Genomic DNA, 16,972 nt, shown 5'->3' with positions numbered 1-16,972 from the left:
TCGGACACATGCTTCGGCAACGGGTCCACAACAAAGTTTTCAAAGAGCAAAGTAACGATGTTTCAAGAAAATAATTAAACAAACTGAATAAACTGATGAATAAAATCCACAACAGTACTCATAAATGTTGTCAAATGTACATTATAACTTACTATTTCCATCTTTTTGAGCTATCGTGAAATGTAATTCAAGTGACATCTGGACTTTCGTCGCCTCGAACTTCACGCTCAGAAAAGATGTTTAATGCTAAAATATATGCATGAAGCATTTTTGTCACAGGTCATAACCTAGCACAATGCGTCCACTAAGTTCCATAATTTACGTATAGGTGGTGATTTATTGCGTAACACATTCAGAATAGCGTGATTTTACCCAAAACTTTCGTCTGAAACATTAGTTTTCGTTTACGGGGACGGTGTCCATTGCTGTAGTATGATTGGCTGCCTTAGGTCACGTGACCAATCACGCTCCTTATATCAGACTGTGGCGAAAAAGCGTCATTAGAAACCAATTTTTATCCAATAAAATCACTTCTTACAACTGTGAAAATACTCTTGGTAAGGGTACAGTGATATTCTTGATGCTCAGAGCTTTCGAACGATACCCGCCATCAAACGAATCACCTCGCATGTTATTCATACGAAGCTTCGAAAACCGAGGTATTTCCTGCTGTTGTATCACGTTACCGAGCGGAAAGGCACTGATATCGGGAAATAGACGACCATACATATTATTTGAGAAATCTGTTTTAAAATAATTTTCCGATTACGTAAAAATGAAAATATAGAAGAAAAAGCTATGGGGATATTATGACATGTTACAAATGGAAAAACTTGCCGCATTTTTTGCTCCATTCGTGGTTTCTCTGGACATAATAAATTTTTAAGCTTGTCAGTTTCCTTGATCAGTCGTAAGTTTCCTTGACAGATTGTAAGTTTCCATTAAGGACAGTAAATTTCCATTAAGGATAGTAAATTCAGTTGAGGATATTAAGTTTCAATGATCGAATATGTGTATCCCTAATGCAATAAAAGTCACTATCAGGATTGAGAGTTGCCATAATATAAGTATTCCAACGTATTTATCTTACCGCCATGTTAAATATACAAAATATCCTTTTATATATATTGTTTTTAATTTTTTTTTTAAGATCGCTACCGACAATATGACATGTAAACAAAATGGCATCTGCCTCTCGGCTGGATTTTTAAAATCAGTTAAACATATTCTGACAAGCTTAAAACTGCAATAAAAACAGTGAATTATATTTAAGTTGAGTGCAAACGATTCAATGTATAAAATTGTTTTAATAAATCAGTGAAAGTCAGTAAAATAAATGTGTATATAGTGAACTCAAAAACAGCTAATTGAATGGTTTTCCAACTCCGTGCACTGCATGCATCATATTATGACGTCATACGATTATTCACGATACAGCTTCTGGGCGGAGAATTTTGCGGTTACCTTGGCAGCGGGTAATATTTTTTGCCGTTGTCACCCTCCTGGGAGGGGTGACACGGAAACTTGTTAAAGGGTCATTGACCAATGAAGTTCAAGTATTTTACCTGAAGGTAAGATAATGGGTTATAACTTGCTGTGATAATGCGAAAGTTTAATTATTTTGTGAAGTCATGAAAAAGACACATACCTTGACATTTTGTTTTTGGAAACAGAACATTACATGGACAAGTATTAGCCATTATTGATCGGCCAGAAAAAGCTGTTTGTTACCAACGACCACTGATTAGATTCTAACAAATTTCCAATATTAGCTGAAAGACATGTTAATTTTATATCATATTTAGCCTCAGGGTTTTCAGCAATATCATTCAAGTGGATATAATTCTTGTTAATGACAAACTTAATCGTATTTATGGAGTCATTAGTAGCAAGGAACATGTATGGAGATGTGTAAATTTATGCAGAACACAACAGCCCAATACCATGTTTATTGCTCAGCAATATTTTTAGTCAACTAGTCCTTACGAGAACATATTCAGTAGACATGGCAAGGCGTATTGGTGATGATGATGCTTTACTAATACTATTGGGCAGTTTCAGAGAGAAAGAAATGATCTTTAAAGTACAACTGGCGAGGTCAATTGCAGTCAGAAAATGTTGTATTGGCTGGTATTTATACATTTGCTATCTGTTACTCTTGCTGTGAATGTATGATTCAATATATTCTGTATTCTTATGAATAATGATTCAGACATTGTCTCTTGTAGAGATGGATTTTTGCCCATATTGAATAATTCAAGAGTTTGGGCATGAAGCTGTTTTGTTGCTTCTCAAGGTTCAAGTCAATAAATTATTGATCTTGTTGCTTAAGTGAGGTTTGAAAATATAGTTGACTCGTCAGTTTTGTTTACTTACATCATTGTGAGGATTCAAATGATTACCTTGCTAGATCTGTTTCTGAAACCATGACAACCACGGTTGTATGGCTAGTGATAGGGTAGACTTAAAAATCTCTTGCTATATCTTTTTCTGAATCCATGACAACCGTAGTTGTGGTGCTAATGATAGGGTAGACTGTACCTAGTCTTTTACAGACATATATATTTCAGAAACCATGACAACCACGGTTGTATTGCTAGTGAAATCTCTATTGCTATATCTGTTTCAGAAACCATGACAACCAATATTGTATTGCTAATAATAAGGTAGACTACCTAGTGGCGGTGGGGTAGCCTTGTGGTTAAAGCATTTGCTCATCACATCGAAGACCCGGGTTCAATTACACAATACAATGTGTGAAGTCCATTTCTAGTGTCCCCCACTTGATATTGCTGGGATATTGCTAAAAGCAGCATAGAGCCATACTCGCTTACTTACTTAACATATTGCAGTACCCACAAATGTTGGAAATTCTACGGGGCATACTTTTAACATTAACAAAACTGGTGGAGGCTGGCTTGCTGGCCCTGAATTCCATCACTGATATTGAAGTCAGCGAAACATGTAGCAGAACATTTTACTGGTGTAGTAAATGAACTTGCGACATTTGTGCTGTACAGGAATAGCATAAGAAATGTCCTTGACATTATCATTTTTCTTCTGTAATTTTTGAAGAAATTAATGATGAAATTAGATTCTTTCTCAGTATTGTAATAGTGTCAAGTATCATTGAAGGGTTTAGTTGAATGAGAAATGTATACTAGACTTACAATTCTTATGTCACGAAACTTAAAATACTTCATGTCAAACGCGTGTACAAGGCAACATACAAATTTTTCTTTAGTTTATTTGAAAGTCATCAGGAAATGTCAGTCAGTATTCATAAATTCATGTTTTACAAATCAGAAAGTCAGTTGTCTGTCATCAGGTTGATTGTAAACAAGAAATTCATTCTAAGATGTCAGCTATTCCATGGATTAAAAGACTTGCATGTCAAAAAGGTTTGAAATGTGTAATTACTCATTAAGCGTAGTAAAGGTTTGTCCGAAGTACACATACATGTGTCAAGTACATGGTACACCTTGAAAAAAATAGTTCCTAACTTATAATCATAAAATATGATAAAGGAGCTCGCAGACCTTCTTCATTTTCCTAATTGTGGTAATCGAGACTTGCCACATATTCTGGACTAACATGGGTTTTCTTGGATAAATTTGTTTGAGGGTCTGTATGACAGACTAGGAGGCGAAGTGCCTTAGCTTGAATGATATTGCTGTTACTTTACAAACTACAGTTTCAGGAGATTTCCTTTCATGCCAGCACAACATTTGTACATTTGCTGATTGACTGACTACCCGCTGTAATTCACATAGTAACTGACTGACAACAGAGAAATCTAATGTTTTGGTGTGTTTTTGTTTCCCTTTACACAGATGATATGTCATTTGCACAGTTGTTGGATTCAAATGGTTTAGATTTCTCCAGGAAATGCTCTACACCAACACATTTAAAGAAATCTTGAGGACAGTTTGAGTCTGTATCCTAGAAAATTAATATTCATCTTCAAGAGATTTTAAGCACAGTGAATATCCACGTCCTAAAAGACCTGAAACCCTGTAGCTCAAGTGTTATGTTATTTTCAGTGTTAGAGAGAGTTCTCCTGCAACAAATGCACCTGATTTATAAGTAGCCAGCCAGTATTCCTGGCTATCAGTTTGTGTGCATCACTGATTGTTTTATGCATGAAGTATTGATTTCTGTCTCTCTCTGTTTCCGCAGGCGACCATAGGTATAGACTTCCTGTCAAAGACAATGTACTTGGAAGACAGAACGGTGAGTATGCTTGCCTACAGTCATGTAGATGAGAGGGTGTTTTTGTCACTGATATGTAGTGCTGGTCAAACTTAGGGGGACAGCTGCTTTCTCCATACAGCAGCCCTGTTGGAACTTCAGTGTCAGGCCTCAATGTTTGTCAACTAATTAGAGCGGGTGTACAGACCCTGAGACTGGTTTGTCTGTCCCAGACTTGAACAGGCTGCTGTGATGTGCCTGGAAGTTTGTATACTCTCAGATAAGGACATATAAACAGGGGTTCAAAAATCCAATCGCCCGATGCCCGGGACAAGTCAGTTTTCATTTTGGGCAATCAAATAATGGTATCTTACTTGTCCGTGGGCTACTAGATAATTTCCACTTATGGTTTCAAACCGCAAATAAAGTTGGATTTAATTTCATATCTGCTCAAATGTAGCTATTTCATTTTGCAATGATAATAAAGTGGAGTTACCTTTCTTTGCTATTTATCACTTTTCAATAAATAGTCCAGTAAACATTAACATCAAATACCATGTTGATTTCTTCTTTCATAATTACATCATCATAATTATGTCATAAAATCAGGGCAAGTGGAAAATTAGTCAGGACAAGTTACTTTCTTATAGTCACTTGCCCTGTGGCAAGTGGCTGTTTACAAAAAAAATATGAACCCCCTGATAAATATCCAGTGCGTCAGTCATCTCATAAATGATGGCTAATATGTTATGTGTATTGTATGATTGACTGATGGTGGTTATACTATCAACCACTGGTTTGAGTGGACCTGTTTAGGGACAGCATTGATAGAGCTGCAACAGTAAAGAACATGTCATAGATTCCTTGAGCCATTCTAACTCACTCACTCACCGACCCTCCCACTCTCCCACTGAATTACATCAAGAAACTATACATGATGCAAAAAATGTTCAAGAAAGTAACCATTGTAACATGTATATTTCATGTAATATGACATCAAGACAGGGTTGTCATGTTCAAGGAAACATTGCAATGTTGAAAGAACCAGGGATTAGAATGGTAACAGAGGTTCCAGATTCTGGTAGTGTATTGCGATGGTGTTTTGAATGTAGCATGACAATGTGATTGTTGTCGTCATTCCTTCACAGGTTTATATGCTTTATGTTCCTCTATCACCAGCGTAGACTTAAGGACATTTGGCAGTGTAGTTCATGTTTTTAACCAAAAAATCAATGTCCAGCAATGGCCGAGTTCACACAAAGGTCATCCACAGAGTAATGCTTATTTGACTTACCGGTATACACTTTCTCATTTCACTATCTTAGTAAACTAGACAGATCGCTACTTCAGTTAATATCAGCTCAATTTGTACCAGGGTGATGGAGGAAGGTAATTTATCAAAACTGGCTTCCAGGGGAGATACGCTTGGATGAGATGAGATGGGGCAATATTTCTAGATGATGTCGCTACAATGAAGTTGGATTACTTTGCAGACCATTGTGATTTCATTCTTTGCCAGTCAAATAACATCACTAAGATGTCTGCCACTGTAGCTTGTTAGATTATTATTTATGTTGAAGACACTGGGTATTACAGTTTGTGAGGAGAAAAACTGGTTGGAATGATTTTTGGATGACAAAAACTTGAAAGATAATCTCTTGTTGTCTTTTGACACAAACATTGGAGTTTATAGCTCTTATCCATATGTTTAAGAATTCACCTACTGTTATTTGCATGGTATGCACACCTAGGTTTTCATTTATACCTGACCGCGTTCGGCATTAATGGGTACAACCAGGACTGGTCGACTCAGAGTCAGTATGATGTGTCTGAGTGGGGTATTCATGCTTCACTGCGGCATGGTATCACAGTGGGCTAGCACTATAAAACCAGCTTCAGTCTGGGCTAGTACAAGCAGCTGCACATACACATACACACGCATGTACGTCGTCATATGAGGAAATATTCTCAAGCATGACGTTAAACCCAATTCCACCACCACCATCATTTATACCTTGATGAGTGGAATAAATTAATGAAGTCATTTCTTGTAAATATATACATGAACAATAATAACTTAATATACACCAACAGTATGGTATCAGTAACAATATTCAGCACTGCAATGTAACACAATTGCTCATGATGTCAATCACTGGATTGTCTGTTCCAGACCATTTTTATTTGCAGACTGCCATCATGAAGCGGTAATACTGCTGATTGCATTGATGAATGACATACTAAGGCACAGTTATGTTTTCTGTTGTCCAGATCCGGCTACAGCTGTGGGACACGGCAGGGCAGGAGAGGTTTAGAAGTCTCATCCCTAGTTACATTCGAGATTCCTCTGTAGCAGTAGTTGTGTATGATATTACAAGTGAGTACATACAGATCATCATGATGATGGTTTGTGACCTGATTTTTGTTTTCATGCTCTGATAGTGTAAGACTAAGACTTTCCAATGGTATTCCAGTGGTTTTTGACATGCAAAATATCGATCATTTACCAGCCTCAGATGTTTATCAGAGTCGTCACAAGAATGTTTTTTAAAGTAACAGCAAAGGGTCACAAGCTAACTTATCCTTAATGTTTCAGCTAACGTGTACCTAATGTTTCAGATGCAAATTCCTTCCACCAAACATCCAAATGGATTGATGATGTGCGGACAGAGAGAGGGAGTGATGTCATTATAATGCTCGTAGGAAATAAAACAGATCTGTCAGATAAGAGGTTTGTATATTGAGAGTCAATTTATAACTTGAGTTTAGGGCACAATGGCAGGACATTTAATGTCAACAGAGCAAGCCAAATGTTGTATGTGGTACAAATGTTGATTTGATTGGTATAGGTTACCATAACTTGTATCTTGTGATTGAACCTCTTGTGACAGTCAGGAAGAGGTTGTACAGCTGCATTACTGATGTAGGATGTTCCTAAACAGTTGTGGTGTTGAAGAAAACCCTTTTGGATTGGACCGCCTCCGTGGTGTAGTGGTTAGAGCATCCGCCCGGAGAGTGGAAGGTCGCGGGTTCGATCCCGGTCGCGTCATACCAAAAGACGTTAAAATATGGTACTTGTTGATCTCTGCCTGGCCCTCGGCATTAATGGGTACAACAAGGACTGGTCGGCTCGGAGTCAGTATAATGTGTCTGAGTGGGGTATTCATGCTTCACTACGGCATGGTATCTCAGTGAGCTAGCACTATGAAACCAGCTTAAGTCTGGGCTAGTCAAGCAGCCGCACATACACATACACACGCATGCACGTCATCATATGAGCGAAATATTCTCAAGTACGACGTAAAACCCAATTTCACCTCACCTCACCTTTTGGATTGTCACAAATGCTACCTCAGCAATCTCTACAAATCTGTTCTTGGAACATGAATTCGGAAATTTAACATTCCACTTTTTACGGAAATTTGCTGCATATCAAGAACATTGATTAGGAGTATTCATCTCTTGATTTTCCTACATACTCAACATGTGACATGTTATGCTTAGAGTTACTTCCTCGTCACTATATGGCTGAAATATTGCCAAGGTGACGGTAAATTTTAACTCACTCACTCACTAGAGTTACTTCCCTTGTTGAAGTCATAACTCACCCTTGCTGCTTTGTTTCAGACAAGTGACAACAGAGGAAGGGGAGAGGAAAGCAAAAGAGTTAAATGTCATGTTTATAGAAACCAGCGCCAAGGCCGGGTATAATGTCAAACAAGTAAGTAGGAGCCAGCCTCTCCCATAGATGGGTTGGTGTGGTGGCCTTGTGATTAAAGTGTTTGCTCATCATCCTGAAGGCCAAGGATTCAATCCCTACAAGGGGTACAGTATGTTGAGCCTAGTGGTGTTCCGATTAATTGAAATAATCGAAGATTGATCGTAGTGACTAAACGACTAAGCAATCGATCATAATTTCTCATAATCGAACACAAACAATTCTGGAACACTTGTTTTCATTAACTCTTTCAACACCAGTCAACCAGAGGCATTTACTGCCATGACACGAGTTCCCAGAGACCCTGAGGTCATAGATGAAGCCTATGATTATGAAGGAAATTATAAGCTTGTAAAAGCGTTATTGCTACTACATCCCATACACCATTTAAAGATCTAATCCTACTGTTGATAAATATGAAGTTTATTTTTATAATATTATTCAAATAATACAACTACAACTTAAATAAATGTATTTTTGAATGAAAATGCAAGCTTACATTTATAACGTCCAGATAAACCACGAAAGAAGCAAAAACTATGGCGATTTTTTTCCATTTGTGACATGTGATAACATGCCCGTGCCTTTTTCTTTTATATTTTCATTTTTCGTCATCAGAAAATTATTATAAAAGATTTCTTAAATAATATGTATGGTAAGCCTATTTCCCGATATCTGTGGCTTTCCGCTCGGTAACATGACATAACAACGGAAAATACCTCCGTTTTGAAAGCTTAATTATGCATAACATGCGGTGAATCGTTTGATGTCGGGCATCGTTAAAGCTCTGAACATCAACAATATCACTGTACCCTTGCCAAGAGTATTTTCACAGTTGTAAGAAGCGATTTTATTGGATAAAGATTGGTTTCTAATGGCGGCTTTTATACAGTCTGCTATAAGGGTTAAGTGATTGGTCAAAATCAGACCGTGACCTAAGGCAGCCAATCATATTACGGCAATGGATACCGTCCTAAATGCGAAAACCTTCAGATTTAGACAAAGTTTTGGGTAAAATAATGCTATTCTGAACATATTAAGCAAGAAATGCGCTACCTGTCGTAAATTATGGAACTTATTGGACGTATCGTGCTAGGTTATGACCTGTGACAAAATGCTTCATGTATATATTTTTAGCATTAAACATGCGTGTCGGTGAAGATTGAAGTGAGCGAGATGTCACTTCGTCAGTGACTTGACTTGCATTACATGATCGCACAAAAGATGGAAATAGTAATTTTATATATGCGTTTGACAACTTTTATGAATGTTGTTGTTGATTTTATTCATTAGTTTATTCAATTTATTTAATGAATTCCTCGAAACATCGTTACTTTGCTCTTTCACAATGTTATTGTAGACCAGCTGCGAAGCATGTGTCGAGAATCGTTGTTTTCAATAACATTGCGAAAAATAGTTTATAATTTTAATTCTGCTGATAATATATGATAAATTGAAATTTAATAAGTGTTTTCAGACATTGTGAAATGTGATAGATTTAATATATGAATCATAAGTCAGGTAGGTTCCTAAAATTATGTCTCATTTTGGCGTGACTACTGCCTGGCGGCAAATGCGGCCTCCGGTGTCTGGGGACTCATAGCGTTGTGGCGGCAAAGCGACCTGCGGTGTTGAAAGGGTTAATGATCTGGTTTTTGTTGGGATGTTTGGAAACCCATGCTGGATTTCCTCCAAGTGTGACAGGCCTGGTGGCCCTGTGGGGTACTGTGTATTTGACTCTAGCGTGGTGGACTTGGTTTTACTCTGTTGGGAGTGGCCTAATTTATGTCTGTTTGACATGTTTATGGAAATATATTCATTGATGTGTATTCGCCAAAATAATTGCTTGACGAGCCAATCAAATGATATGAAATCACTTGCAATGTGTTGAATAATTCACAATCACAAACCCATTTCCATTCTCAATCTGTATTTTGAAAAGCAGCGAGTAAGCCATTTTAGAACTTTGTACGTAACGTTTTGAAAGAACAAGTTCAACAAGGGCCTGGTCACATTGAGGTAAGAATTATACAGCTTGATTTACATATCATGTGTGACATGTCAAAGAACAGACAGTGTCATAGGACTGACCATTTGATCTTCAAGGGTAGGGAAGGGTCTGCTTGTAAATGCTTGAAATTTATTTGTATTACTTAATACTGATGGGGAAAAATGAAATTGTCACAGAAATTTACATTGTTGCTACAACTTTTCAACAAAACAATGTTTAGGCTTGTTTAAATATGAAAATATGGGATTTTGCATTTGTAACTGAAAAAACATACCTAGCCTCCACACAGTCTCAGGCCCCTAGAATATTAAAATGGTCAGTCCGATAGAGAATCTGTTGTGGAAGTTGTCATTGTGTCCTCAAGTGATTTTTGCCTTTCAAAGAGCAATGTCTGGAAGTAAATACTTTGTATCTTCAGACACAATACAACTGCAGCATCAGCTTGCCTCACAATATGTCACATATGGTAGTTCATGTGAAGTATTTGTGGTTGACTGTTTAAGCTGTTTTTATTTTGCCATATTGAATGGCAGTAACTTCATGGAGCTCCTATTTCCAGTCCCAGGCTTATCGTTGAGGGTGTGGTGGTGTCCTGTGTATATACATGTGTGTACAAGTGTCTTGTAATGGTGTCTCATTCCACAACACATCTTATGGTTCAGTGCTTAAGTTTTGAAGGGCACTTTGTTAAAAACTGAAGTGAGGTGGTGATCTTGTGGTATTTTCTAAGATGCCTAGCGGTTAGAACAATCGAAAAAAAAATACATTATCAGACAATAAAGGTATAGTTTTTTGATGACGTAACAATTGAATGATGTTATCCCGTCACTACGCCATTTTAGTGTGCCCCCTCGTAATCGAACCATTTTACATTACGTCACAATGTAAGCGACGTCACGATACATGTCAGTTGTCATCGCCTCGTACGGCCTCCTACAGTAAACTACTCCGTTGCATCCCGTTTCTTGGTTTGCAGTTGCTTCACGCAGCTAACATCACTGGTGGAAACATTACGTTTATGTTTTACGACGGTTAAAATGTCTCAATTCGACTCACAAGTTTTCAGCGACACGGTAACGTCCGCAATGTTTACATTCCCACAATGCAATCATGGAATGTCACTTGACTACTCAGCTTCATCTGGATGTACTGATCTAAACTTACGTTGGTAGTAGAAATCACGGCGTTCATATTGCCCCATATGGTTTCACGTTAATGACAGATGTAATTAAGATAATTCAGAGAAGATATTTAATCCGAACGTAAACCGTCATCAAACTGTTATCATTTGTTTTTTTCTGGTAACGTTCGTGTTATCGTAGGGGGGCAGACACATCAATAGAACAGCGCGCCAGTTAACCCTGTGCGAGGATTCTTAATTTAGGTCAGCGACACAGTCGTTTGTTTTCTGCCTTAAATTAATCGTAATTATCCTTAGAAAGTATTAAATTTAGCATCTTAGAAAAGATGTAAAGTTTGCTCTACCCCAATGTGTTTTGTAATAAAGTATAGTTTTGCCCTGGGTGCAGTTCCACTAACCGATCTTAGGCCAATGCTAATCGTAAACCCCTAAAATCCCAATCTTAGCGTGACGTTACGATCGGCATACCGTTCCACTAACCAATCTTACCTAAGTCAATCGTAAAGTTAAGATTCAAAGTCTAAGTTGCTCATGACCAACTTAGGATAGCTAAAATCAATCGTAGAGAAACCAAAATGGTGACTTTCCTATTCTTTGTGAAAAATAAGAGCGAGCATTTCACCGTGAGCGTCCCCTAAAGTCCCCCATGAAATGAATTTGTATATTTCTGTGATGTAAACAAATACTGCACTGAAGCCTTACAAATGTCAGGCCAGTCTGACCACTGTCGTCATTGGAACACAACCGAGCGAGTCGGTGTAACACATTTGTACAACAATATTGCAACGTCATGGGACAGCCGTGAAGTGAACAATGTTCTGAAGCAAAAAGATACAAATATGTTTGATTTCACTGCGCATATTTGGTGTGGGATTCTAAAGACAGGCCGCGTGTTATTCAAGACCACTGACAGATTCTACATACGTTATATATAGCCTCGTCACGCCTCGTTTATTCTGATTGACAAGGTTCAGGCACATATTAAAAGCTCTGACACAATTGACATTTTTAAAGTCCAGACTTAAAACCTGTTCTCAGTATATTACTTAATTATAATCTCGGCTGTAAATATTCTCGTAAATTATCTGTACACAGCTTTGAGCATGCCCAAGGATGTGGAATAGGCACTATAAATATGCATTTATTATTATTATATTATGCTTGATACCCAGCGCTTCACGCACTTGCACCTGAAACCAAGGTGCTCACTACCCTAATATTTTGCTCTAGTTTTTTTTCTCCACGTTTACACTTGGTTGGAAAAATACCCGTGAAGGCCCAGGTTAGAATATTGAACTTCAATAACCCATGCCTGTCGTGAAGAGGCCACTAACGGGATCGGGTGGTCAGGCTCGCTGACTTGGTTGACACATGTCATCGGTTCCCAACTGCGCGCAGATCGATCCTCATGCTGTTGATCACTGGATTGTCTGGTCCAGACTTCGATTATTTATAGCTAAGATACATAGCGTTCACTAAAATGAACGCTCATGTTAGTGAACGCTATGCATCTTAGCTAGATTATTACAGACCGCGCCATATAGATGGACTATTGCTGAGGGCAGCGTAAATCTAAACTCACTCACTCACTCAGTTGGTTCGTAAACTACTTCCATCATTTGCTAGACTACGCAAAGGGAGATAACTCGTGCCTCGCATTCCTCTATCTCTCGCACGAAAGAGTCTCGATCTAAGCTTGGATCGGATCGTAAGATCGGGACCGGCTACGAATCGATCGGCCTAAGATCGGTTAGTGGAACGGGTGTAACTTTTAGCTAAGACGATTGTAAAATTGGCATAACTTGCTAAGATTGATCTTAGATAAGATCGGTTAGTGGAACGGCACCCTGAACTATTATAACATCAAAGCACTCAGACTACCGTCCTCGTGCTTTAATTATAATAGTTCAGGGCAAAACTATACTTTATTACAAAACACATTGGGGTAGAGCAAACTTTATTTCCTAAACAGTTTCCTCAGGGAGAACGCTGCTTTGTTTAACAGACAGTACATTGAGCTGCTAAAAGAATCTCATGCCTTAACCTTGAGCTACAAACTTGTAAATATGTTGCCCAAACAGTAAGGAGCTACATAGTCCTGGGCCTATATTTTCGAAGCTCTCTTAGCGCTAAGATAGTCGTAAGTGCCATACATTAACATTAACTTGCGCCTATCTTAGTGCTAAGAGAGCTCGAAAATCTAGGCCCTGAATTTCATGTGCTAACAGTCAGAACATTCATGTCTATAGTGTTTGAGCTACCAACTTGTAAATCTCCTGTCCACAGATGTTTAGATAGTTGTCAAGGTTACCTCTAGGCCATGGCGATCTGTGGTGTAGTGGATAGACTGTATGCCAAGTAAACTGAAGATTCTGACTTAATCCCTCATGTCTTGTTATATCAAAAGACATTGAAAGACATTCTTGTCGGTAACCTGCCTAGCGTGCAGCATTAAAGGGAGAAAGCAAGGACTTGTCACCTTGTATCTGTATGGTGGGGTAACAGTGGTAGAATACAGCATTACCTTATACAAGACAAATATATGAGTAACAACTTCTTTATTTGTTTCTCACGATGTTTCTGGGCTAGTTCATGCCCCTTTCTTCAGGTTGATAATGGACAGCATTATCTGTCAGGCTTTAGTCAGGGCAAATACAAACAGCAACCAGTGCAACTTCACAAACTTGACAAGAGTACATTTCCAGCTTGCCCTTTTAGCAAGAAAAGAACAATGCATCAAATGGTCTTTATTATTCCATATTATGGTGTCAGGTGATAATTCATTGTCAAAGGGAGGTAATTCTGGGGTGTCATTTGGGAAGGAATTCATTTTATATAATGCTTGCAGATAATGGTTTCATGGATGTCTAGGTCTGATAGTCATGGTATATTAATACAGGGTCTTCCTAAATTGTAGACTGTTGCCATGGTAACCTGTTCACTTCAGCTTAACAAGCCTGCATGATGGACAAACCTTACCTTTAGACACCATGAAAGAGACACTACACAACACAAGTCTTTGAAAGTTGTTAACTGAAAACCAGTTGCTTGTTTCTTCATTCTTTCAGGAAACCAATCCACACAGTTTACTGCTCATTTTGTTACAAAATGTGTGTAATAAGTAACGTTGTACCTGAAAACAAGTCCTTTCACAACTAACACAGTAACTCACTAACTCCTAATTCACAGAACATTTCCCAGGTGATTAAGGGGCCGTGTAATTCCTCTTTTTTTACAGTGACCCATTATTTTCTAATATGTCTGGTGTAATTGTCAGTGTGATTGTGATCCAACCAGTACATGACCTTGATCATCCTCATCGATCCTCTGTGCACCAATCGTCCTGCATGCTAACATCACTGCTTGAATGTTCTTGTGCTGTCCTCTCTGTGTCTGAGGTGCTGGTTGTAGTGTACTGATTAACTGCTAGCTGCTATAATAAGCATGGTTACAGTTGGAAAGTACACCTCTGTACATTTCTGAGGGAACTTTATCTGCTTGTCATAATATAGCAATATGGTGTTTGACTTTTTTTTTATTGAATTCAAATAATTCTGGAAAAAAGTAGTTTTAGATATTAATTGATCTTTAAAGAAATTATCACTCAACTATTCTACCTGATGTAATGATAAATTATAAAAAAAATAGTATTTATTATATCTGACATGGTCAGAGTACCTAAAAACCCAAGGTTTTCCAATTGTGCTTGGACGGTGAACTGTAAACAAGTAATCGACAACCTAGATTGTGCTGGTCACCTGGTGCTTGGGTTTTCAGTCTTCATTTCAAATTTTTACCTTGCATTGCTTTTGTGTCACCAAGGTCCAAACTAGGCCATCATCAGAGGTTATTTTTATTGATACCTGTCTGAAGGAATACCGAGTTAATAACTGCAATGTAGACAATTACTAAAAACGTCTTTTTGATAGTTTGTTTAAGTTTCTTATCTGAGACTGGAAATAGAGAGGCTTTTAGGTGCTTGATTAACTTAATGAAACTCTTTTCTTTATTTAATTTATTTGATTAATTGCTGTGATTTGATTGAGTTTGACACCTTAACCCTCCCCAGTGACTGAGGTGAAACTGAAGGAGACGCCGGCCGAGCCTCAGACACAAGAAGGAGGCTGTGCATGCTAGATGTGTCGCTGTTTCTCATTGGCTACTCTATTTGTATGAGCTGTAACCATTGGTTGTATTTTTGTACATAGAATCACTGATTTCATTGGCCACTCAGTTTTGTATAAACTGTTATCATTGGTTGTATTTTTGTACATAGCTCAAACTGGAGGAAAGCAAGAAATAGCAGCATTCATTTCCAAACATAAAGACTGTTAAACAATATTGATTGTAGAGTATTATAAGTGTATGGCAAGAGTCATCATTATTCGTTAGTAGTGTAGTGTACAATTTGTATTTTAATGTTGAAGAAAATATGAAATCCTCATATTTTAGGAATAATATCATTAAACAAAATCAAGTCTAAATTGAAACTGTATACTCTCTTGTGCCCCTCATAAAACAATATCTTTGAACTGAACTTCTCCAAACTTCTTGTTGAAGATACGATCATTTGTCTTTTTATTGAATTTAAAAAAGGCATGTCAAATTTTCATTTCACTGAAAGATTTAATGTTTAAGTGATTATTTATCTTTCCTAATGATAACTTCAACATGATAATACTAAAGCCATGTACCACACTGTAGGTAGGAAGTGGGTAGGGTGTTCACCTTGCAGGCACACAGACCTGGGTTTGTGCCCAATCACTCACTTACTTTGCAGTTGTTTCTTGGAACTAAACCTGAATGACACATTTCTTGCTCTCCTTCACTGTCTAACAGGTTTGCCAGTGATGTGTTTTGAATGTGTGTATTTTTAACATCAAAATTTGCCACTATCTGTTGTACAGTTGTATGCTTTGAAGAGACCAATGAACATGTCCATACTTTGTGACGCTCAACATAGACTTTCCATCATCTTAGCACTAAGATCTCTCTATGGTTCATGGCTGAGTACTGATAAGGCATGGACATTCTCAGATGAGGATAGCCTCAAGTCCTTTCCAGATCCTACTGCAATTAATGCCTTGTGCAAAGCGCCTGATTTGTTGAGCATTTGCCTCTTGTTCATTTTCAGCCAATGGAAGGCCATTGTGTATTCAATGGAAAGCCTGTTCTGAGGGTTATGATTATAACTTAGAGGAATGGCGAAATGGACATGATGATGACTTTTATGGTAAATTTTGTTACGTCATTGGATCGTGAGTAGATAAATAATCAAAGTGGGTGTTAGAGGGTCCCTGATAACTAGCAAAACAGATGTTCTTCGGTCTGTTAGTAGACAGTTCACTTTGTTTGCTTATAGAGGCAGAGAAGTAGCTCGGTTGGTACTTTGTCACTCTTCCAGCTAACATGACTGGGTTTGATTCCATTTTTCAAGGCTGGCCATGATAACAGCCATGACATTTTTGATGAATGGTTCTTCATAGTATAAGATGTCTTCAAGATAAAAAACCCAATCAAGAATCACTGTGATACTTGTACACAGACTAGAAGCCTTGAGTCATCCATGGCTCAGAGCCACAAAGCTTTCAATTGCTCTACAACAGTCGTAGTTTTATGATAACCAGCAAAGTTACACAGTGACCATGGTCCTATGCCTAGACACAGACTTAAAACAGTCAAAGTGTTGCAGTCACTTTGTGAAATGGTGCCCTGGTTTATACTTGCCTCATTTGTATAGAGGACTGATAATACCTCCAACCTGAGGGGACCAAGTGGAACAAGACGAGGGAACACATTGAATGTGTAATGTTGTTTGGGGGCACATGCAAAAGTCTTGCTTTTCCAGTCATTTACAGTGGCTCTTATGATACAGGAGAAGCTTTAACTCTGCATGTAGTTTGTATTGGTA

At 38.0% G+C, this 16,972-nt stretch overlaps 1 protein-coding gene across 1 annotated transcript in view; it reads left to right on the top strand.

The window, feature by feature from the left end:
* The window catches only part of LOC124277328 (ras-related protein Rab6-like), a 41,685-nt gene extending 25,001 nt beyond the window's left edge, over window positions 1-16,684 (top strand). Inside the window, 5 exon segments of the mRNA XM_046712983.1 lie at window positions 4,180-4,233; window positions 6,463-6,568; window positions 6,811-6,922; window positions 7,819-7,947; window positions 15,108-16,684. Coding sequence (XP_046568939.1) covers window positions 4,180-4,233; window positions 6,463-6,568; window positions 6,811-6,922; window positions 7,819-7,947; window positions 15,108-15,198 — 492 coding nt within the window. The 3' untranslated portion in view covers window positions 15,199-16,684.
* The last annotated feature ends 288 nt before the right edge of the window (window positions 16,685-16,972 follow it).

The sequence above is a fragment of the Haliotis rubra genome, unplaced genomic scaffold (genome assembly GCF_003918875.1).
Source record: "Haliotis rubra isolate DU_JTF1 unplaced genomic scaffold, ASM391887v1 Scf22, whole genome shotgun sequence".
Classification (NCBI taxonomy): domain Eukaryota; kingdom Metazoa; phylum Mollusca; class Gastropoda; order Lepetellida; family Haliotidae; genus Haliotis; species Haliotis rubra.
Note: the sequence above shows the minus strand (reverse complement) of the source record. Positions and strands in the feature narration are given on the sequence as shown.